This window comes from Schistocerca nitens, unplaced genomic scaffold, assembly GCF_023898315.1.
Source record: "Schistocerca nitens isolate TAMUIC-IGC-003100 unplaced genomic scaffold, iqSchNite1.1 HiC_scaffold_466, whole genome shotgun sequence".
NCBI lineage: Eukaryota > Metazoa > Arthropoda > Insecta > Orthoptera > Acrididae > Schistocerca > Schistocerca nitens.
The window spans coordinates 3,524,958-3,550,109 of record NW_026045999.1 but is presented as its reverse complement, the minus strand read 5'-3'; the positions used below and the strand labels follow the sequence as shown (position 1 = coordinate 3,550,109).

Genomic DNA, 25,152 nt, shown 5'->3' with positions numbered 1-25,152 from the left:
TAAGAAATTAGGTGACCTATTATCAGACCCTGTCAGACATCGGCTTCCCCCACCTCCTAGCCCTGCTTTTCAGTTTGCTCTGAGGAAAGTTAATTTGACTTGGTATCTTCTAGTTAAAAATCTAACTTATAGTATTGTCAGCCACCGACTCAACAACATTTGGATTTCTCTGTTGCTCATTATAATTTGCGTTAAATAATGTTTTGCTTACCATGGCTAGCGTAACGAGAGTCATGTGAAGTTAGCACCCCTTTTTCAAGAAATATACATTTTTTTCATAGTTCTTGATAGATGTGCCATAGTTCTAGAGTTCTCTGTACAAAATTTAAATAGTTCTACAGAATTTAGCGAAAAAAACAACGATATTCGAAAAAACTATCCTATCGAAAAAATTCTTTGTCGATTTCCGCAAAATATAAATAAGTACAAGAGTTCTGAGCACAGTTCTCAACAGAGCTCCAAGAGTTCTATCGAAAATGTCAGTAACATTTTAATGTGCAGCTAATAGTTTACGAGATAATTGCGTTTAATGAGAAAATCTTTTCACTTACTGTGAAGTTGGCACCCTTTTTTTCAGAAATAGTAATTTTTTCAGAGTTTTTGATAGATATGCCATAGTTCTAGAGTTCTTTGTACAAAATTTCAATAGTTCTGCAGAATTTAGCAAAGAAAACAACAATACTCGAAAAAATTTTCGTATCGAAAACATTCTTTGTCAATTTTCGCAAAACTTAAACTCGTAGAACAGTTCTGAGGACAGTTCCGAACAGAACCGCAAGAGCTCTATCGAAAATCACAACAATATTTCTCTATGGCGATAATAGTTTATGAGATAAATTGATTTAATGTGGGACACATTTTCTCTACAGAAAATATAAATATATTCGTACAACAGTTCTGATGACAGTTATGGATAACACGTGAAGAGTTCTATCGAATATCCTAGTAGCATTTTTTGTGCAGCTAATAGTTTAAGAGGTAATTGCAATTTAAGGAGAAAATCTTTTCACTTACTGTGAAGTTGGCACCCTTTTTTTCAGAAATGTATATTTTTTCAGAGTTCTTAATAGATATGGTATTGTTCTAGAGTTCTTTGTACAAAATTTGAATAGTTCTGCAGAATTTAATGAAGAAAACAACAATACTCGAAAAAAATTTCGTACAGCAAACATTCTTTATTAATTTTTCCAAAAACTAAATTCGTTCAACAGTCCCGAGGGCAGTTCTGAACAGAGCCCCAATAGTTCTATCGAATATCCTAGTAACAGTTTTTTGTGCAGCTAATAGGTTACGAGATAATTGAAATTTAAAGAGAAAACCTCTTCACTTACTGTGAAGTTGGCACCCTTTTTTCTCAAAAATATATTTTTTTTTCAGAGTTCTTGATAGAAATGCCGTAGTTCTAGAGTTCTTTACACAAAATTTTAACAGTCCTGCTGAATTTAGCGAAGAAAACAACAATACTCGAAAAAATTTTCGTATCGAAAACATTCTTTGTCAATGTTGGCAAAAAGTAAATTCGTACAACAGTTCTGAACAGAACACCAACAGCTCTATCGAAAATCCTAATAACATCTTTTTGTGGCGATGATACTTTATACGGTAACTGATTTGATGTTAGACCCACTGTCTCCACAGAAAAAAATAAATTCGTACAATAGTTTTGATGAACAGTTCTGGATAACACCCCAAGACTTATATCGATAATCATAATAACAATTTTTGTGGTTATAATAGTCTGTAAGATAATTGATTAAATGTGGGGCTCACTTACGCTACAAAAAAATTATGTCTGTTCGTATGTTCTGATGACAGCTCTGGATAGCATTGTAAGAGTTCTGTCTAAAATACTAGTAACATGTTCTGTGCAGGTAATTGTTTACGTAGTAACTGCATTTAATAAGGGATGCTTATGAGCCTTTCCCGTGAAGTTTGCACCCCTTTTATGGGAAATATACATTTTTTTCATAGTTCTTGATACGTATGCAATAGTTCTAGATTTCCCTGCTCAGAACACGAATAGTTCTCTAGAATTTCGGGAAGAAAATAATAACTCGGCAAAATATTGGTACAGTAAAAAATTATTTATCAGTTTGGGAAAAATGAATTTGTATAACTGTTCTGTTGGCAGTTCTGGATAGCACCTGAAGAGTTGTATTGAACATGATAAGAACATTTTTATGGCGATAGTAGTTTATACAATAATTGTTTTAATCTGATACTCACTTTCTCTACGAAGGCAAAATTCGTAGAATAGTTCTGATGACAGTTCTGAATAGCACCCACAGAGTTCTACCAAAAACTATAATAACATTTTTTGTGACGATGACATATGAGATAATTAATGTGGGACTCACTTTTGTCATGTAAGAGTAATAAATTCGTACAAAAGGTCTGATGGCATTTCTTAATAGGACCCTAAGAGTTCTACCGAAAACTGTAATAACATTTTTTGTGGGGATAACAGTTAATGAGATAATATCACGCACTTAGTCTACATTATACCTCATAACATTTTTATGGTGCCAATAGATTATGAAATAGATTGTGTGTTCACTCTGCAGTGGGTGTGCGCCGATGTGAAACTTACTGGCAGATAAAAACTGTGTGCCGGACCGGGTCTCTAACCCCAGGCTGTGACGAAGGAATATTGTCACAATATCCTTCCTTCCAGGAGTGCTACTTCTGCAATTTTCGTTGGACAACTTCTTCGAAATTGGGAACGCAGGAGATGAGGTACCGCTGGAAGTACAGCTATGAGGACGGATCGTAAATTTTCACTTTTATTTTGGAAAACCGGAAACCGAAAATCCGGATTTATATTCTACTAAATACAAAAAGTTTAAATGTTCAGAACTGTACAAATGCCAGTACACCTTCTTAAGACTGACTGTAGTAACTGTAGGTGGAAGCGTGGGCTGTGCACGCTTAGATGATTCAAAGAGAGAAGGCTCGTCAGTGCAAAACAAACAGATGGCTGAGAGAGCAGATACATTCACCCGCGCCACTAACCAGATGGTGTCACACCTGTTGAGAAGCGCACCAGAGGTACAATGAGCTGTGGTGGAGTGCTGTTGGCGTGGTTACTATGGAACTTACTTGATGGGCACCAATACACCGTTATATTAAGCTACAATACTTGAGAAACAATGTCATTCACACACACTGAGTCCTTTATCACTCAGTACTAGACTAAATGACCGGCCTAGTGATAAGCAGCCTATGTACCTCACCGACTACATACCTTCGTGTTATAAGGAAAAAAGAGAAAAATAAAGAGGGACACAAAATATGAATCGGGATAAACCGGAAATCCGGATTAGTGAGGACCCAATAAGCGAGATTCTTGTTTACAAATGTCGAACTCCGTATTAACGTTAATACTGTATCCCCTCAACATAATAACACCCCTATCAGTCATGTACTGAATTAGGATTTAAACGTACTACTTAGTTCGTTTGTACAATATATTCATTTAAATATACTTACATTTCTATACATTGTAAAGACTTTTGACTCTCGCTGTAGTGTAACACATCAAACTTCCACACATCCTTTCTAACTAGAACAAATGTTTGCAACAATATTAACAACAGAAATTTCAAATTTATTCATTACACACAGCACATGTTTTTATGTATCCTAGCGTCTGTTGATGTTGCCACGTAACTTTCATCCATGAGGGTCCTGGGCAATTTTTAGCTCTTAGTGGATCCTGGATGTCATTAGAGCTCAAAACAGTTACTGTATTACGTAATAAAATTCATCTGGTTCTTCCTGATTCTAAAAATATACACTTCATGTACAGTACCTCGTCATTCTCGTGCTTAAATGTCACTTTGTTTAATTTGGGCGCGCCGCGCGGATTAGCCGAGCGGTCTTACGCGCTGCAGTCATGGATGGTGCGGCTGGTCCCGGCAGAGGTTCGAGTCCTCCCTCGGGCATGGGTGTGTGTGTTTGTCCTAAGGATAATTTAGGTTAAGTAGTGCGTAAGCTTAGGGACTGATGACTTTAGCAATTAAGTCCCATAAGATTTCACACACTCTTAAACATTTGAACATTTAATTTGGGCGCCGCAGTTTCTGTAGAACTTCATTTATGTAATATCGTTGAAGAACCTGCCGACCGTCGTATGTGCAGGAAAAATGTTTACATGGCATAAAACAAAATCAGAATGCGTTTCAACAGTTGCAATATGTTTTAATGGTGGAGTAGAAATGGTTCAAATGCATCTGAGTACTATGGGACTTAACTTCTGAGGCCATCAGTCCCCAAGAACTTAGAACTACTTAAACCTAACTAACCTAAGGACACCACACTCATCCATGCCCGAGGCAGTATTCGAACCTGCGACCGAAGCGGTCGTACGGTTCCAAACTGTAGCGCCTAGAACCGCTCAGCCACTCCGGCCAGCCTGATGGAGTAAAGATTAAAAACAATGAGCAGAAGAGGCATCAAAACTAGGAACAACGTGAAAATTGTGCTGGTATGGGCGGACAGGCAACATGTCACACAAACTGAAAAAGCAGCTGAAAGCATGGAAAAGAAGGCCAGAATAACAAAGAAAAGAAGCAAAACTAAAGAAAATGAAAAGGACATGAAAGATAACAACAAGATTATGGAGCAGGAATTGTTTGCAATGTCGTCATTGAGAAGAAAATCTTTAGTTTCAATTTTCTGTAATCAACGTCTTTGCATACAGAGATACCGTTACCAGTATCTCATCCACTATTAAAGCTACACAAACAAAGCTATGGATGAATAATAATAAAGTGCTTGCCTACACATTATTCGACAATGGATTAAATATTTTAAGCTGCAGTATGTCATATTATGTTCTTAAATTATTAGGACAAAAAATTGACTATTAAAATACATTGTTTTTAAAATAATTAAAACATGAAACTGGTAAATATTACTGATTTGCTGTTTCAACAAGGTAATAATTCAAAGAACAAAATTTGTTTTTTATCTTTTATTTGAAATAGTGTGTAAGTACATTGAACCTAAAATAACAATTATGTGTAATTCAGTATGTAAGAAAAACATCAATATTCACTGCACAATGTATTCCACAGATTTACAATGTATTTCACCTAGAGCTCACTATATATCTATTCTTTGGTAAAAGTTTCATTCCTGAATCTATTGACAGTCTTGCATTATTAAATTTCAAAGTACCAGTAAAAACTACAGGCCGTGAGGTACAGGTCCCCTTAACAGCTCTTCTTCAGAATACACTAGAACCCAGAAGGAAATACATATGTAGGGAATTCAGTAATAAATAAGCATAGAATTTATGAGGTATGAAGCAACTAAGAAAAATAAGTACAAAAAATATATACGTGAAATTTAGGGCATAAAATGCTCTTGTTCTAGTAACTAAAACAGGAGGGCTGTGGTTCCAGAAACAAAGATACTAAGAATTAACATAAGAGCTGTATTTGTAATATTTAGATATCAACTTTTAGCAATTACTTGCCTTATCAAGCAAAGTTCCTATATAGGAACTACTTGTTTCGTCTCGTCGGTCTTGTAGCTACCATTTGAAAACTTTCCTGTCTTGACATACATGAACAGGCGTGGAGAAATTATCGTTTCTTTTGAAACTCTCTGTACATCTTTATACAAGTCATCTTACTGCTTCCAGTAGGTTCCATCAAAGACATACACCGTGTAGTGTTTGATGGAGCTATTATAATGAATGGCACCAACAAGATTTCTTTCGTGATCGTTTGCAACACACATTTCTTCCTTTGATTTGCAGGAAACTGATCTTCAGTTAGTGGGCAAGTTGTTGTACTAGTATGCATCATCAAGTAGCATACAAATCTCTTTTCTTCGACTGCTTCTCCTTTACATTCCTTACATTTTATGATGGTCTTTAGACCTCCATTTGTTGCATCTACAGCCTCTTGCATGAAATTATAACCAAGTCAAAGCCCATTGTCTTTAATTTTGAAAATTATCCTTCAGTCGCTGCTGACGAACGAATAGATAGAGGAATATGGAAAGAAGGATACATCACAGCTGTCCACAGTGGTATATAGTACATCAACTCTTTCAGCATCTCTGCAGCATTAGGAATGTTGTACAGATTCACATCAAGGAGATTGTCATCCTTAGTCTGATTCGCGATGACTTCACCTTCATTGTAGATACGTTTTGCCCTATCAATCCACGCGTTTGCAGTAGTTTCCTTAGAGTTCAAAATTGATTCCAAAACACAGTCATCATTGTTTTCAACATCATCAGTTTTCTTGTCATCATCTTTCTTTTCTTCAATATATGAATGACGTGGACCACCTCTGATAATGTTATCAAGGTGGTACTGATGTTCCATTGATGAATATTCTTGACTGCACTCATCAGTACCAAGATGTTCACTCAACGCAACAGCCAAAAGTGAGCGCAAAGCACTTTCAATATCACGAAAATCTGTCATCATGTAAATATGGGCCAAAACTCAAAGATAAAGTTGTTTCACTTGTGATTTACCTCTTGAGAAGCATTTCCACCTCGAAATCATGACCATAAAATGGTTTAAATCTATCCTCAAACAACACGAGGGTTGAATTACTCTTTCATGCAAAACAATATGACTATAACACCTATTCAATTAATCTGTTAAGTCCGAGCAATTGGCTATTGCTCTAGAAATGGCAACCAACAAAGCCTTACCAAAATCAGTTACCATGATTTTTGGTCTGGGAGCTCCAGATCTGACGATTTGCATAAAGAAAAATGACAAGAATGATGCGTCATGCCTAGAGGATATCATCTGATAAGTTGGGCAACTGATTGATGATCCATTGACGATATTTGGATCTTTACTAATGACGTTTACTTCGCGGATGCACATGTACTGGTACAGGTATATGTAGTTTGACTTAATTTCCACACAGTCAGCCCTGTTTGACAGATCCTCAAATCGTGAAATAACTCGAAATGCAACACCACCTGTAGCATCTACTGAATCGCATACACTGCTATTGATTTGATGACAGTATTTGTGCAACTGACTTTGATCTTTCAGCCAATATATACAGAAGAATGGGTCGAATCTGATTGCGTAAATTTCGTCCCGATGGGTTGTATGTTTTGCGATTTGCAGGTTTTCAACAGGCATACTAGTTATTATACCAAATCGTTTGTCCCTTTCCTCTTCTTTAGCCTCTCTCAAGACATCAGCATTTGGTAAATTTGGAGGAATCATGTCTCCGAAAGACATATTTTTCGCTTCATAATTTCGCCAAAGAGCTGCAGGAATCCTGTTATCAACCAATTTAGCAGCTACCTGTTGTCTTCTCGTGCCACGAAGTTGTCTTCTTTTCAGGTGATTTCTATCGTCTGAAATGTTTGAAAGTCTGCAGTTCAGAATAATGTCGTTGTCCTTTTTTTGCATCTTCAGAGCAATCCCTTCGAAAGTGGCTCCACATTCTGTACATCTTCCTTTGATCTTCAAGAAGTACTTTGAACTTGAACTTTCACTCACTTTCGCGTATTTGAAAGAAAAGGCATATGGAATTTTGTGATGTTGATAAATTTTATTAGCCATCAAATCGGTCCATTTCCCTATTTCCAGTTTTGAAGGCTTTCCCAGTTTCCTCTTTGTTGGTTTTATGGTAGACCATTTTTCTGCTGTCAGTAGTAAGTCGAATTGCTTTGTCATGTCCTTGTAGCACGAAAAACCAAAAACATTCCTCGACTCATCTTTGCTGTCGTCGTCTTTTTCTTCAACGAAACATTCCAGCCTGAAAGTGTTTCTAACAAAAGTAAGCAGATCATGACGATCTTCTTTAATTGTTGTGTAAATATGTTTGAAGACATTTTCGAGCCGATGTCGGCCATGGCATCAGACAGTTTTTGGAAGACCGGATCAGACGGAGTAAACTGAATGCCTCTATCATCGATTACTTTAAATTCCTCCATGCTGAGAAGACGTTTCAATTCTGGTAGATTGTACATTTTTATGAGTATTACAGTCCTAAATATCGCTTACACAGCAGCAGCGACTGCACAACAAGCACCGACTGCACAAGAGCTCTGACTGCACGAGCATAATTATTATTTCCATGAGTGTGAGTAGTATTGTTACGTTTAGTCATTAGGGGCAGATCAAGGAGCGAAATTCAGCGCAGGCGGGCGGCTTCACACGACGCGGCGCGTGCCACCCAAAAAGTGCAGCTGTTGTTGTCATTAGCTTTGATGCTACCGCGAGAAGCTTTGATGCTACCTCTATTGTAACTGCTACGCTGACGTACCTTGCCGATTGTTTAAAAGACGCAGTTCAAGTGTTCATTGTTTCCAGATGTAGTGCCTCGACCTTTGCATTGTTGCTGTGCTTTGTTTATTATTTTTTGGGCTTGAGAGGTCTCAGGGACGTATCATAGTTTTCATTATCCTTCCAACGGCCCCATCTGTTCAAATTGATACATGTAGAAATTTTCTGTAAATTACTTTTCAACAATTTACAGTATTGGCGCCTTCTCGTTAATAGCTTCCCTTCTCCATATGCTTTTCATTGTGTGATTCTGCAAATTACTTGTCAACAACTGGTAGCAATGGTGCCCTCTCGTTATAGCTTCCTTTCTCTGTATGCCTTTCATTGTTGTATGATTCAGTATCGACGCTAATCCTCTCTTGATGAGATATGAGCCGATTGCTCGTTTTTATCCACTGTGCCATTTCGTATTTCATTTCAGCAATTAATTTATTTGTTTATCAACGTAGTAAGTAGTACAAAGCTAATCCAGAATGTAAAATGCACTGAAATTCTGTTTGAACTGTTTAACCGTCAGTGTCCGCTGTCTGAACGTCAAATATCAAATTAATACACTGTGCCTGGTTGCGTTATTTTATAGGAATTTTATTAATTTAAGTGTGATGTACTTGATCATGCTGAAGAAATCCAGGGCATATAGTTGGAAGAGGATAATATTATTTGAAGTTTACCTGGACCGATAGGCGCAGCCAAAGTAGCCTTTGTCATGCTGTAATTGCCTCATAGATGATATTTGTCTATTGTAGTTTTGTATTTCAATCAGCATTTTGAGAGCATTAAAGCTTCATTTCAGCATAAGAGACGGGTAAAATCAATAGATATTATTGAACTGAAACCTTAATCAGTCTCTTGTATTTAATTGTTGTTAACAAAAGCAACAGATAAAGCCTAGAAGATCTGGATGGCACTGAAAAATTTCACCTCGCAAATGAACATAAAACGTTTCAAATTTATTGTGGGGTGCCTTAGATTTTACAGTCGCGCTATTCGTGATGAAAGGAGACAATTAGACAAGCTAACAGCGATTCAGGAAATATTTACTGTGTTTGTACGCAACTACCACAAACCTTATACCCTTGGAGAAAATGTTACAGTAGACAAGAAGCTGGAAGAATTCTGTGGAAGGTACAGTTTTTGCCAATATGTACCTATCAAAACAAACAAGTATGGATTTAAAATCTATGCTTTTGTGGATTCTTAAGACTTTTACCTGTACAATTTGGAAATATACGCTATGTTGCAACCAGAAGGATTTACCAACTGAGCAATAAACATTTTGATGTTGTTCTGTGACTGTGTAAACCTACATATCAGTCAGGTCAAAATGTGCAAGCGGACAACTGGTTCACTAGTACTGGATGATAATAGAGCTATGAAGGGAGAATTTTTCTTTTGTTGGCACGATGAAGAAAAACAGGCGTGAGATTTCTCTAGAGTTTGCTATCAGTAAAAGAAGGGCTGCCCACAGTTCCTTTTTTGGCTTCCATAAGACTGAACTCTAGTTTCCTCCGTACCTAAAAAGGGGAAGTGTGTGATCCTGGCATCACGTTTGCATGAAGATAATTCGATAGATGCCGACACTGTAGATAAATGGAAGCCATCCATCGAAAATGTTACAATAGCGTTAAGTGTCGTATTTTAACAGCGGATAAGCTGAATGCTTTGTACAACGCTGCAAGAAATGTGCGCCGCTAGTCAATGGTTATATTTTTGTAATGATCAATACGGTTTTAATCTATCCACAAGTCATTTTTTGTGGCAACAGTAAGAATTGTATCAGAAGGAAAGGGTTCCTGAATCAGCTATGTTATACATTGTTGTTTTCTTCGCTATATTCTGCAGAACTATTCAAATTTTGTACAAAGAACTCTAGAACTATACCATATCTATCAAGAACTCTGAAAAAATATACATTTCTGAAAACAAAGTTGCCAACTTCACAGTAAGTGAAAAGACTTTCTCCTTAAATTACAATTATCTCGCAAACTATTAGCTGCACAAAAAAATGATATTTCGATTTTCCATAGAACTATTTGGGCTCTGTTCATAACTATCTTCAGAACTGTTGTACGAATTTACTTTTTGCGAAAATCGACAAAAAATGGTTTCTATACCACAACTTTTACGAGTACTGTTGTTTTCTTCGCTAAATTCTGCAGAACTATTGAAATTTTGTGCAAAGAACTCTAGAACTATGACTTATCTATCAAGTATCCTGAAAAATATATATATTTCTGAAAAAAAAAGGGCGCCAGCTTCACAGTAGGAGCTCTGATGGAGTTCTTAATTAAGTTGCAATTACCTCTTAATCTATTACCTGCACAAAAAAATGCTACTAGGTTTTTCGATAGAACTCTTCACGTAGTGTCCAGAACTGTCATCAGAACTGTTGTACGAATATATTTATATTTTCTGTAGAGAAAGTGTGTCCCACATTAAATCAAATTATCTCAAACTATTATCGCCATAGAAAAATGTTATTGGGATCTTCGATAGAGCTCTTGGGATTCTGTTCAGAACTGTCCTCAGAACTGTTGTACAAGTTTAATTTCTGCGAAAATTGACAAACAATGTTTTCGATACGAAAATTTTTTCGAGTATTGTTGTTTTCTTTGCTAAATTCTGCAGAACTATTCAAATTTTGTACAAATAACTCTAGAACTATGCAATATCTATCAAGAACTCTGAAAAAATATACATTTCTGAAAAAAAGGGTGCCAACTTCACAGTAAGTGAAAAGATTTTCTCCTTAAATTGCAATTATCTCGTAAACTATTAGCTGCAGAAAGAAATGATATTTCGATTTTCGATAGAACTATTTGGGCTCTGTTCATAACTGTCTTCAGAACTGTTGTACGAATTTACTTTTTGCGAAAATCGACAAAAAATGGTTTCTATACCACAATTTTTACGAGTACTGTTGTTTTCTTCGCTAAATTCTGCAGAACTATTGAAATTTTGTGCAAAGAACTCTAGAACTATGACTTATCTATCAAGAATCCTGAACAGATAGAACTCTTGGAGTTCTGTTCAGAACTGTGCTCAGAACTCTTGTACTTATTTACATTATGCGGAAATTGACAAAGAATGTTTTCGATTCCGAATTTTTTTCGAGCCTTGTTGTTTTCTTCATTACATTCTGCAGAACTATTGAAATTTTGTGCAAAGAACTCTAGAACTATGGCACATCTAACAAGAACTGTGAAAAAAATGTATATTTCTCGAGAAAATGGTGCTAACTTCACACGATCGTCGATATTAGTAAAATCACCAAGGGCCAAGGTAGCCAGAATTCGAGACTGGGTACTAAATCACTACTGACTGGTGATAATGTATTGCTTCAGAATATCAGTAAGAAACTTGACGAGTTTGATTGTTATTCTCAGCTCCCATAAGAGGAAGGCTGTTGTTGTTACCAAGGGACGGCAATAAGGGGCTATAGTTCATGATTTCTTCCATCACCAAAACATCAAGTGTTGCAGATACGATACGACAGCAAAATATGTCGCACATCTAAAGCAACATCTAAAGTCTACATCTATTTTTCCAAGTACCTATCAATGAAAGTTGTTGACGCCTATGAAACTGGATGCACCGTGGATCAGGGCTATTATAAAGGTCCATAAGGATAACTTCCTGGAACGTCCCATATTGAACACTAGGAATGGTGTAGGCTACCACTCAGAGAAGTTGACTGTGCAGTATTTAAAAAGATATTATGTTCACCATTCTGATTTATCGTTATGTAATATTATCCATGTGGTTTTTGAGCTTTTAGGTTTGAAGGTTCCAGCAGGAATGAGGTTAGCTACGTTGGACATTAATCGTATGTACAGCTGACGACTCGCATGGATTGTGTGTCTTTCAATTCATTTCCCCCCACAGATTTTGACGATAATAGATATCTCCTCTTTCATAGTATACAGACACTATGACCTGTGTTTTAATTTACATTACGTTAATTCTGCAATGTTTTGTGCTCATACGTTTCATCCTATCATATGAAGATTGTCTTGTGCTGCCCAGGTTCCTTTTTTTTAATGTGTTTTCGAGTATATTACTGATCTTGCATGGTTTGGATCGGATGCCCATCTGCTGTTTCAGCCAAGTTTTTACCGGAAAATGATATGTTTTTATCCACACTTGTACCCTGGAATTAGTGGCACATGGACTATTAGTTTTGTGAGTACATCGGTTTACTGTGTACTTTGTTCAGTAGGTTATGTTGGCTATTAGCGCTTTTGCTTGTGTAGTTTCATTCTACAGTATATGGAGATACGACTTGAAGGACTTTCACTCAGTTTAATATAGACTACGTCACTATCTCTGATTGTACATTGTCCTTCACACTGTGTACGAAAACTGTTTGTTTAACCATCTCAGAGCTATTAAAGTGGATGATAGAATTCAGAGGTTCTTGAAGGTGAGTGAATGCTAATAGTTAGGAAATCTTTTAGCATTTGTTGAACAACTGGAGTTTGCACTTTGATATTTACCTGTAGTTTTAAAACCGAATTCAAAGAATCAGCACATGATATTTCACAAATAAACATTCAATTTGGTACAATATCGATATGTTCATTTCAGGTCCTATAACATGTACAAGGTAACAACATTAAGTGACGCTATAATGGAGCTAAGCAGATGAACCATGAATTTATTTACATGTGCTGATACAGTCTAGCGACATATGAACAAAGACTGGGCGATATTAATGAGCTATAATACAGTGAGATGAACTTACTGATCGTATGAATTATGAAACTACTAACCTATATGTGTACACCACCCCACTGAAAAGGACGTTTAATATAGACTATGTCACTATCACTGATTTTAAGAGTTCCGCCTCGGAAATGTCTTTCTAGTGTATGGGTAAGTCAATCTCCCAGTTTTTCACGTCACTTGGAATGCACATATTCATAAACCTCAAGTTGATATTTATTGAATAAAGCAGTTGCGCAAGGAAACGTATTCGACAAAAGCTTACTTCTTCAAAATTCAAATAATGGCCTACCGCTCTTAGGCGCTCACTTAAATTAGCATATTGTGTTAGATTTCTGTTTGCGAAGTCTTCAAATGTACTGTGTGGCAGCTCAAGAGTAATTTTCAGTAGAAGTAGGAAGACATCATTCAAACTATGACCAACCTATATGATCTAATGGAGGTTACACTCATTCAGTAATTATTCTACAGCTGTCTCCACTTCATTCATTTTATAATCACTACTGCAAATTAGCATCACATTTGAGCACGAAGGTCTCTATAGTGCACTGTCATGAAATTCAGCTAATCTGTACACCGTGACAGTGTTGTGGGCAGTAAATAAAAGTATATCTCAGTTTTCCATTGTCTAAGATGAGTTGTAAATTTGTGCTGGTGCATTGAATATAATTTTGTGAGCTGTGAGGTGTGAAAGCATAGTGAAACCCCAAATATCTGGATTAAAAGTCCCATAAATTGTATAATTGGAGAAAATATAGACCTCGCCAGTACATCAACTGACTTTAACTGCTTAGCGAAAAGAATAGGCCGGCCAGAGTGGCCGAGCGGTTCTAAGCGCTACAGTCTGGAACCACGCGACCGCTACGGTCGCAGGTTGGAATCCTGCCTCGGGCATGGATGTGTGTGGTGTCCTTAGGTTAGTTAGGTTTAATTAGCTCTAAGTTCTAGGGGACTGATGACCACAGCAGTTGTCCCACAGTGCTCAGAACCATTCGAACCATTTTTTTAAAAAAAGAATAGTAGTCTCCTTGTCTCCTGGTCACTATTTCCCAAGTCGAAAATCGAGTTGAAGAAAAGAAGAATGGCGATTTCTTAACCCCAAACGAAAATGTTACTTACTGATTGCTTCATGGGGATAAATGACTAGCAATGAAAATTCTGCCTGAAGCATGTTCTTTGCAATATTATCAAAAAAGCCATCATGCATCAGATCAGCATCCACTGGATACCATGGTATCATGTGCCAAATGACTATCCACTACTACCCACTACATACCTTCAACCATTCCTTAACCATATGTGTTTCCCCTGAGGTGTGGTAACAGTGACTAGAAAAGCCACTACCTACAAAGAACATTGCCACAGCAGCCTCTCATTACTGACCAATTTGAATCCTTCTAACACTGTTTACTACTTGACACTGTACAGTCCGTAACCAGTTAACCCTCTACACAACTACAAACAACATTCTAGTCGAATACCAATCATGTTTTCATATATATCACAGCATGTCATCTCACTTAATAAAGAACAGACGATATGGAGCTTGCCAAAAATAGACAAGAGGCGACTCTCATGCGCTTATTAGACTTCAGAAAAGCCTTTGACGATCTCGTCATCAGCATTTTGTTTGCCAAACTCAGTGGTTAATTTCATGGCCCAGTGCAGTGTAGTCATTTCTCGCACACCAAAAGTGTCGTGATCAGCACCATAATGAGACGATGGAGACAGGTAATAACAGGTATTCCCCCTAGCTTTGCGTTAGGCCCTGTATTCGTTTCATTGTATGTCAATGATGTATGATCACTTTTGTTGTGCTGAAAATACCACATGCATGTAAACTAGAAAACAGCTTTGGAAAATTTAAATATCGACATGTGTGCACTTTCAAAATGGGCACAGAATATAAGGTTAAACTTCAGCCAATCCGAAAACCAAGTGGAACTGACTGTCTTCTAGGCTCATTAGGCCGAAATATCGGAAATCCTTAATTTCACAAATATCAACTTATCTCCTTCAGCAAAGATTCTAGCAGCAATAATAGACAAAAATCTGAGCACCTAGTTCCCCTTTATCTCAAAAAGGAGCTTGTATAAACACTTATACTTCCAATTGATTATAGTGATGTTTTGCTGCAAGGTCATTCACAGGAGATCTCACGACTCTTGTTGCTGGCTATGAACGCCTGTGAATAGATGTATATTGGGACACGAGAGCGGTGTTACAGATAGAGACATTTTGTACACAAATAACGTAAAAATGAAAAGCCCTATTTTTTAAATAAATTAAAAGGCAAAACACACACAGAAAACGACATTTTCATATATAAATAACTGCCAAAATTCAATTTAGACGCTCATGCCATCATATGAACGCAAATTTAATAAGGTAGCTGAAATTATACTTTCAAAGTAAAGTAATGCATACTCCGATTCTCAGTAGAAATTTCAGATCATGCAACTCGTTACCATTATTTTCAAACTTCTTCATTCCTTTATATATCAGTTCAAGACTAACATCATCAAAAAGCCGAAAGTTCCAACCAGTAATAAATTTTGAGTATTTATCTGGCAAAATGATCCTGAAATCGTTATTAAGCTTCACACAATATGTGAACATGTTGGTTGGGGTGGTCAGCTTTGGAGCTCCATGTTCAACAACACACAATGAACGGTGTGCTCCAAAACACTTGTGCGAGCATCTGCGTCGTGCTCTTTCGGCAGAATTATCCCAATTTGCAGGGCAGACAAGCCTCTGAACCGCACATGCTGTGAAGAAAGTGGACGTCCAACCATTTAGCATCTAGTGGTGTTTCACTGTTCTTCTACCCCTTTCGACAGATGCTCACAATAGTAGCACGTGTACATTAGACCAGCTTCGCCGTTTTCGAGGTACTCGTTTGCAGGGTCTGTGTAATAGGCATCTGCTCTTTGTCAAATCTTAACGGATTTCCCCATTTTCAGCCCATATCTTCGCTAGAGTGATCCCCCGTCCGTGTCTGCTCCGCTTACATACTTTTGCTACCACGTCACGTGCCCACAACGCCACCAAGCAGCGTCCAACGTTGCTGTGAGCAGTGGGCATATTATTTGACTAATCAGAGTAAGTTCCATTTGTAAGCAGAATAACTATGTAAGCAACTTTTATTACTTACTTAGAACATGGGTACCATACTACCAGTATCATTTGATGTCTGCAAAGTGATTGATATTTTGAATCAACTGCTACTGAGTGACTTGATGTTGAAGCTGTCCTTGATAAAGGAGACAGCAGAGATCAGGATATTAATAGTTTCCACAGTAACGAAACCACGTCTTCCAGCGTCCAAAGTGAAGCAAGTTGATGAATTAGACGATACCTAGTACAGAACTGCTGATTTCAGTCATGATGGAACTCAACAGAGTAAATCATTGTCACCTGTGTGTTCACAATATCATCAAAAGTCCTCCTCTTCCAGTGAGAGGTATGGTAACAAAACAAATAGAACAGTCTACTCGAAATGAAGGTTTCCATGTCCAGAGAAGTTTTATAATTATTATTTTGATTTGAAATGCTATTTGACAGTTGTACTTTGCGTGGTCAAAAGAAAATGTGTGACATTGCGAAAGTTCACTGCATCATTGCACCTCTGTAGGTGAAGAAACTAAAAACAAGCATGTGAGAGAAATCTTTATTCTATGACAAATGTAAATCAGGAATTGATCCTCTTGATCAGAGGGCATGTGTAGCTGAGAATGACAGTCAGAAAGACTAATTTATTGGCTGTAGTAGCAATAGAAGTCTTGAGTTCATTTGTAGAACATTGTAAGTAGGCGGTTTAGGTTCTCTTTTTGGTAACGCCATATAGCACTCTGTATGAAAATCACTGGCTGTGCTGTGTGCAGTCTGTGGCTAGTTTGCATTGTTGTCTGCCATTGTAGTGTTGGGCAGCTGGATGTTAACAGCGCATAGCGTTGGGCAGTTGGAGGTGAGCCGCCAGCAGTGGTGGATGTGGGGAGAGAGATGGCGGAGTTTAGAAATTTGTAAGACTGGATGTCATGAACTGCTATATATATTATGACTATTACGGTAAATACATTGTTTGTTCTCTATTAAAATCTTTCATTTGCTAACTATGCCTCTCAGTAGTTAGTGCCTTCAGTAGTTTGAATCTTTTATTTAGCTGGCAGTAGTGGCGCTCGCTGTATTGCAGTAATTCGAGTAACGAAGAGTTTTGTGAGGTAAGTGATTTGTGAAACGTATAGGTTAATGTTAGTCAGGGCCATTCTTTTGTAGGGAGTTTTGAAAGTCAGATTGCGTTGCGCTAAAAATATTGTGTGTCAGGATAAGCACAGTCTTGTATAAATTTTTCTAAGGGGACGTTCCATATGTCGACCCTTAGCCCAGGATACCTCACTGGAATCTTCTGATTTTTTCTTGTAGTTTGTGTAATTAGTGTAGCTTTTGTTTATTGCTAGCGCGTAATTATAGAGAGAATTTCCTTTGTAGTTGTAGTTTTTCGTTGTTGTACAGTAAAACAGTTGTGGCATGCATGTAGATTTGCAGCAATTATTTCGCAGCTGCGCTTGCAATTAAAGAGATATTATTTTCAGTGCTACGTTAATGTGTACTCTTATTTTTGCTCTTCAAATTGTGCTTTTCTGTGTTATCGTGTGAAATATTGTGACAATAATGGCGTGTGAAAAACGTAATACTAGGCTCCAAAGTAAACTGAGAAATGACAGTGAAGACGAAAGCAGTGTGTTAGCGCCACCGAGTAATGAATTAACTAATGTTCAGAGTAGTGATTTGGTAATTGTGCATAGGGAAATGGAGCGGGCTGCAAACAATGGTGTAAACAGTGAAACAATTAGTGAACAGGGAAGCATTATCGATCGATCGGTCAGCAACAGCTTGCCTCAGGAATCCCAAATGACAGGACACAATCTTGCAAATACTGTAGATTCAGGTTTTGCGTCCTCACCGTTTTCTCAAATAAGTCAATACACATTTTCTGCTTTTCAAACTGCGAATATTGCCGGTTCAAATGCATTGCCGAATAGCACTGAGGAAAATGTTTCAGACACCAGTGCATTGTTATTACAATTAATGCAACAAATGAGACAAAAGCTACAAAAGTTAGACATAATGGAATAAAATCTTCAAAAGTTAGACACCACGCTTGAACAAACACGTGAAGGTTTACTGCTGAGTTACTTAAAATCGAATAGAAATGTCAAAAAGTCTGTAATGACGTAAAAACACAAATTTGTGAGCTTTTCCAACCTATTTTTTCGCGTCATGAAAATGCATTACAGAATCACGAAGAAGACATAAAAGAACTGCAAACTATTGTTCATGAAAATCATGACACCTTGCAAGCTAAAATTGACTCAGTAGCATCTACTGATCCGGTTACGCAACTTGGAAAACCTCAGGAAAACTTAAAGGACACAGTAGATAAGATTTCAACACAAATGGACACTCTGAAACTTGGTTCAGGAAAACACACGGAGCGAATAATTTCACTATCGGATAAAGTAGCCGAACTTTCAGATCAGTTCACTAACTTATCTACAAAGGTAGGTGATGATCTGAATGACACAACACCTGTAGCCTTCATGGACACTGAAGAGTATGAACAAATTAGAAAATTCAAACAAAATCAAAATCAAAAAGAGAAATCCGGGAAGTACAACATCAGTTGGCACAAGTAATACAAGAATTACATATTTCAGAGGACACTCGCGCTCGAGTATGGGAAGAGGGACATAGAAATACGGAAAAACCACAAAATAATAACACAAGACACTTCGGAAATTATGAAAGAAATTGGCAAGGCGCTTTGGATTTTGAGATGGAACCGCCGAAACGAAGTAACAATGAGCGATGTGCGACTCGCCGACACGATGATTTTGACTATAAGCTGTTCTTTACTACATGTAAATTCACAACATTTAAGAATTCTGACAACGACATTCATCCACAAGCATGGCTTCATCAAATCTCTTATTGTTTTCCTCCCAACTGGTCATTGGAGCACAGGTTAGAATTTATGTGTGGCTACTTGGAGAATGAACCAGCTGTAAGAATGCGATCGGTCATTCACAATTGTCACAGTGAAGGAGAATTTTATCATGCCTTCCTCTCAGCATATTGGTCTCAAGCTACACAAGACCGAGTAAAACATAGCATCATGATGATGAAACACTTTGAACAATCTGAATTTTCCAGTCTTGTCAAATATTTTGAAGACATGTTGCACAAGAATCAGTATCTTTCAAACCCATACAGCCCCTCAGAACTCATCCGCATTTGCTTAATCAAATTGCCTGAACATTTACGACATATTATTTTAGCAGGACGTTGCAAAGACGACATTGAAGCTTTTCAGGGACTGTTACAAGAACTGGAAATTGACACTGACAATCGCGGAACGCGAAAACAGAAACACAACAATTACAGGTCACATCCGTCGCAATTCCGCGATGACAGAAATAATACACGACAAGGCTATTCTTACAACGTAAATCGTGACCAAAACAGACACCACCCGTATGACAACCGTTGGCAGAGTAGTAATAATTACAGGGAAAGATCACCTCTCCGTGGTAGTAACTATCACAGAAACAATCAGAGAAACAGACAATATGGGAACCAAAATAATTATTATCAAGGGAGAAAGAATAACTTTAGATGCAACAGTCCAGCACGCAGTTACGATTCAGGGAGAAATTCTCCACCACGTGACCGACGTGAAAGAAACTTTGGAATCTACCGACATGACGACAGACGATATGATCGTAACGACAGACCTGAATTGTATCAGAACTGGCGGGATTCAAACAGAGCAGGACCCTCTCGACAAGGTGAATTTGTAGAAGTTAGGTCTCCTAATCCCAATAACGACGTACGCCAACAAAGAGACAGACAATGACTCGCACCGCAGGCAGCCGCAGGCGCCGGCTGGGCTTGAGAAAAATAACATAAGCTAACCTTGAGAAAAATTCCAGTGTTCCTTACCGACGTATACCACATGATAATTGCATTGAAACTGAAACGCTGTGTACTAGGAAGAGTAAAGGTTTACACCACATTTCACATGTAAAACCGTTTATTGAAAGATAATCTGCTTTTTAACTTTGTCTTTGCAATATAACTTTTCACTTTACATTACTAGTATGCTTTGTCTGACTTAGAATCTGTTAACATGCAACAATGTTTGAAGTTAAATATCCAATCAAGAACCAAGAGAACTTATTTAAACAGAAATTACGAATGCATTGTTATTGTGAACAGACGACACAGTGTTATTGTGTGTGTACATTCTTGCTTGTTAGTTGCACGATTACGTAATGACTATAAGGCTCAAATACTTAGAACATTTACCAGTACTGCTAATGAGATTTTAATGCAACATTTTGCTTTACTTGAAGATACATTCTGGATTTAAAGTACTTTCTGTGAGATATCAGATGACACAGTGGTTAGTTTATGTGACAGCTACACGATTATATCACGACGTTACTAATGAGTGACAATTTACAACGTTGCTTTTGCAGTGTTTCTGTTTTATATGTGCACAGTTTTTATGCATTATTCTGGAAAGTAAAACATCTTTTAGTAGTAACTTTTGTGCTATAGCTACAATGAGACAACATTTTCTGTAGCACAACAATATGTTACATTATAGTACTTTCTTCATCGCGGCAATAAGCGTAATAACTAAGTTATCGATACGCAAAGCATTTCACTTTTGTTTATCATGAGGTAAGTACACTGACTTCTGCAGAACTTAGCTTTCGGAGGACGATAACTACGAGACTTCCACAGAGATTATCTTACAACATGATGCACAGTTTAGCGCTACAGTACACATATTTGAGTGATTAATGAAAACATGATTACACTGTAGAGTTCTTAATTTATGATATTTACTGAAATGAAAAAAGAAGGTTGTATACCTGGAAGAATCCTGGAGATACTAAAAGGTATCAGATAGATTATATAATGGTAAGACAGAGATTTAGGAACCAAGTTTTAAATTGTAAGACATTTCCTGGGGCAGATGTGGATTCTGACCACAATCTATTGGTTATGAACTGCAGATTGAAACTGAAGAAACTGCAAAAAGGTGGGAATTTAAGGAGATGGGACCTGGATAAACTGAAAGTACCAGATGTTGTAGAGAGTTTCAGGGAGAGCATAAGGGAACAATTGACAGGAATGGGGGAAAGAAATACAGTAGAAGAAGAATGGGTAGCTCTGAGGGATGAAGTAGTGAAGGCAGCAGACGATCAAGTAGGTAAAAAGACGAGGGCTAATAGAAATTCTTGGGTAACAGAAGAAATATTGAATTTAATTGATGAAAGGAGAAAATATAAAAATTCAGTAAATGAAGCAGGCAAAAAGGAATACAAACGTCTCAAAAATGAGATCGACAGGAAGTGCAAAATGGCTAAGCAGGGATGGCTAGAGGACAAATGTAAGGATGAAGAGGCTTGTCTCACTAGGGGTAAGATAGATACTGCCTACAGGAAAATTAAAGAGACCTTTGGAGAGAAGAGAACCACTTGTATGAACATCAAGAGCTCAGATGGCAACCCAGTTCTAAGCAAAGAAGGGAAGGCAGAAAGATGGAAGGAGTATATAGAGGGTTTATACAAGGGCAATGTACTTGAGGACAATATTATGGAAATGGAAGAGGATGTAGATGAAGATGAAATGGGAGATAAGATACTGCGTCAAGAGTTTGACAGAGCACTGAAAGACCTGAGTCGAAACAAGGCCCCGGGAGTAGACAACATTCCATTAGAACTACTGACAGCCTTGGGAGAGCCAGTCATGACAAAACTCTACCATCTGGTGAGCAAGATGTATGAGACAGGCGAAATACCCTCAGACTTCAAGAAGAATATAATACTTCCAATCCCAAAGAAAGCAGGTGTTGACAGATGTGAAAATTACCGAACTATCAGTTTAATAAGTCACAGCTGCAAAATACTAACGCGAATTCTTTACAGACGAATGGAAAAACTAGTAGAAGCGGACCTCGGGGAAGATCAGTTTGGATTCCGTAGAAATGTTGGAACACGTGAGGCAATACTAACCTTACGACTTACCTTAGAAGAAAGATTAAGAAAAGGCAAACCTTCGTTTCTAGCATTTGTAGACTTAGAGAAAGCTTTTGACAATGTTAACTGGAATACTCTCTTTCAAATTCTGAAGGTGGCAGGGGTAAAATACAGGGAGCGAAAGGCTATTTACAATTTGTACAGAAACCAGATGGCAGTTATAAGAGTCGAGGAGCATGAAAGGGAAGCAGTGGTTGGGAAAGGAGTGAGACAGGGTTGTAGCCTCTCCCCGATGTTATTCAATCTGTATATTGAGCAAGCAGTAAAGGAAACAAAAGAAAAATTCGGAGTAGGTATTAAAATTCATGGAGAAGAAGTAAAAACTTTGAGGTTCGCCGATGACATTGTAATTCTGTCAGAGACAGCAAAGGACTTGGAAGAGCTGTTGAACGGAATGGACAGTGTCTTGAAAGGAGGATATAAGATGAACATCAACAAAAGCAAAACGAGGATAATGGAATATAGTCAAATTAAATCGGGTGATGCTGAGGGAATTAGATTAGGAAATGAGACACTTAAAGTAGTAAAGGAGTTTTGCTATTTAGGGAGTAAAATAACTGATGATGGTCGAAGTAGAGAGGATATAAAATGTAGACTGGCAATGGCAAGGAAATCGTTTCTGAAGAAGAGAAATTTGTTAACATCGAGTATAGATTTAAGTGTCATTATTTCTACAAGGACTGCAGTGGGTCTGCACCTTTGATGACCCACCAATATCATTATTTCCACAAGGACTACAGTGGGTCTGCATCTTTGATGACCCACCAGTACCATTATCTCTACAAGGACTACAGTGGGTCTACATCTTTGATGATCCATCAATACCATTATTTCTACAAGGACAGCAGTGGGTCTGCACCTTTGATGGCCCACCAATACCGTAATCTCTACCAGGACTACAGTGGGTCTACTCTGTGATGACCTACCTACCAATATTCTTCAAAACTTCGGATGACTCTGCTGTGGGTTTGCTCTGTTGTGGCCCATTACCTGTCTGCATGTCGAGAGTCAGCACTGTCTTTCCGTTGGAAGGACAACACTACTTCTTCAAGACTGCAAGGAAATCCACTACTTCCGTGTGCATTTTCTTTTACTGCTCAGACTTTGAGAAAAACACTGCAATTTTACTGTGATGAACTATCAGAACTGTCTTTATGGACTGTGAGAAAATTTTAGCTTTTGACCAACATTGTATCAATAAGTGTGTGCATTTGATTTCTTTGTTATTGTAATTGTGAACAAAATTTTAACAAATATGTATTGGCCAGTGCCAAAAAAAAATTGTAAAATTTTTTGTGGGGAGCATGGGGGCTATGTAAGTAGTCTGTTTAGGTTTTCTTATTGGTAACGCCACGTAGCGCTCTGTATGAAAATCACTGGCTGTGCTGTGTGCAGTCTGTGGCTAGTTTGCATTGTTGTCTGCCATTGTAGTGTTGGGCAGCTGGATGTTAACAGCGCATAGCGTTGGGCAGTTGGAGGTGAGCCGCCAGCAGTGGTGCATGTGGGGAGAGAAATGGCGGAGTTTAGAAATTTGTAAGACTGGATGTCATGAACTGCTATATATATTATGACTATTAAGGTAAATACCTTGTTTGTTCTCTATTAAAATCTTTCATTTGCTAACTATGCCTATCAGAAGTTAGTGCCTTCAGTAGTTTGAATCTTTTATTTAGCTGGCTGTAGTGGCGCTCGCTGTATTGCAGTAATTCGAGTAACGAAGAGTTTTGTGAGGTAAGTGATTTGTGAAACGTATAGGTTAATGTTAGTCAGGGCCATTCTTTTGTAGGGATTTTTGAAAGTCAGATTGCGTTGCGCTAAAAATATTGTGTGTCAGGATAAGCACAGTCTTGTATAAATTTTTCTAAGGGGACGTTCCAACATCACAAGCCACATGGAAAGCAGATCTGATAAAAGGAATTTTTTCTCATGTAGCGAGAACAGTCACCTTCTCCCACATCCATATCAAATTAGTCGCCAACAGATTACGATTTCAGAATCCAGATCATCGAAAGAAGATGTTTGTATACCCACACTGACTGGACATAACAAGTTGCTAATTATTCTGCAAATGCACAAAAACTATTTGTAATGACTGTAGTGAAATTATGTGGTAGGTTCATTGCTTTCAATCAAAAATGATTCAAATGGCTCTGAGCACTATGGGACTCAACATCTGAGGTCATTAGTCCCCTAGAACGTATAACTACTTAAACCTAACTAACCTAAAGACATCACACAAACCCATGCCCGAGGCAGGATTCGAACCTGCGACTGTAGCAGTCACGCATTTCCAAACTGAAGCACCTAGAACCGCACGGCCACAGCGGCCAGCTTACTTTCAGTGAAAAGATCTTCTACTGGGCGTAAGTAAAACTGACAGATAATTGTAGGGTTACAAGGATTTTATAATGTTATTGGTAGTACTGTATTTCATACCATATTAATTATAGGTCATAAAATAAAAATCAATACTTTCTTATTAATTCTGCATCACTAATCCCTCAAAATTCTGCTAATATATCCTTTAATAACATAATTTAACTCTTGTTTCAAGGTAGGGGACATACAGAGCCCTCTCACGTATTTTTGCGTTCGCAGCCACTCACGCGTCCGAGTACTAAACACCCCGAGTACAGCCTCTCACTGTTGAACTACTGGGCTATACTGTGACGCCCAGTCAGTGCCAGTTAACCCTGAGACGACGAAGCGACTGCCACCACCGCCGTCAGGCTTCAAACCTTCGACCGCCACCCGATCATTCAGGCACTCGATGCCTGGCTGCCTGGCTGTGCATTGGCAACACACAGCATTGAGATCAACACACCAGGAGTCGATGTGGCATCATCCTAACAGCCGGCCGAAGTGGCCGTGCGGTTAAAGGCGCTGCAGTCTGGAACCGCAAGACCGCTACGGTCGCAGGTTCGAATCCTGCCTTGGGCATGGATGTTTGTGATGTCCTTAGGTTAGTTAGGTTTAAGTAGTTCTAAGTTCTAGGGGACTAATGACCTCAGCAGTTGAGTCCCATAGTGC

At 38.0% G+C, this 25,152-nt stretch overlaps 1 protein-coding gene and 1 long non-coding RNA gene across 2 annotated transcripts in view; both read right to left on the bottom strand.

Moving 5' to 3' along the window:
* LOC126232187 (uncharacterized) overlaps window positions 1-25,152 on the bottom strand; it is a 227,265-nt gene that overhangs the window by 52,695 nt on the left and 149,418 nt on the right. The window lies entirely within an intron of this gene.
* LOC126232185 (zinc finger protein 665-like) overlaps window positions 5,168-25,152 on the bottom strand; it is a 169,554-nt gene continuing 149,569 nt past the window's right edge. The window contains exon 7 of the mRNA XM_049942484.1: window positions 5,168-5,240. Within this exon, the coding sequence (XP_049798441.1) occupies window positions 5,231-5,240 (10 nt within the window). The 3' untranslated portion in view covers window positions 5,168-5,230. The remainder of the gene's footprint in view (window positions 5,241-25,152) is intronic.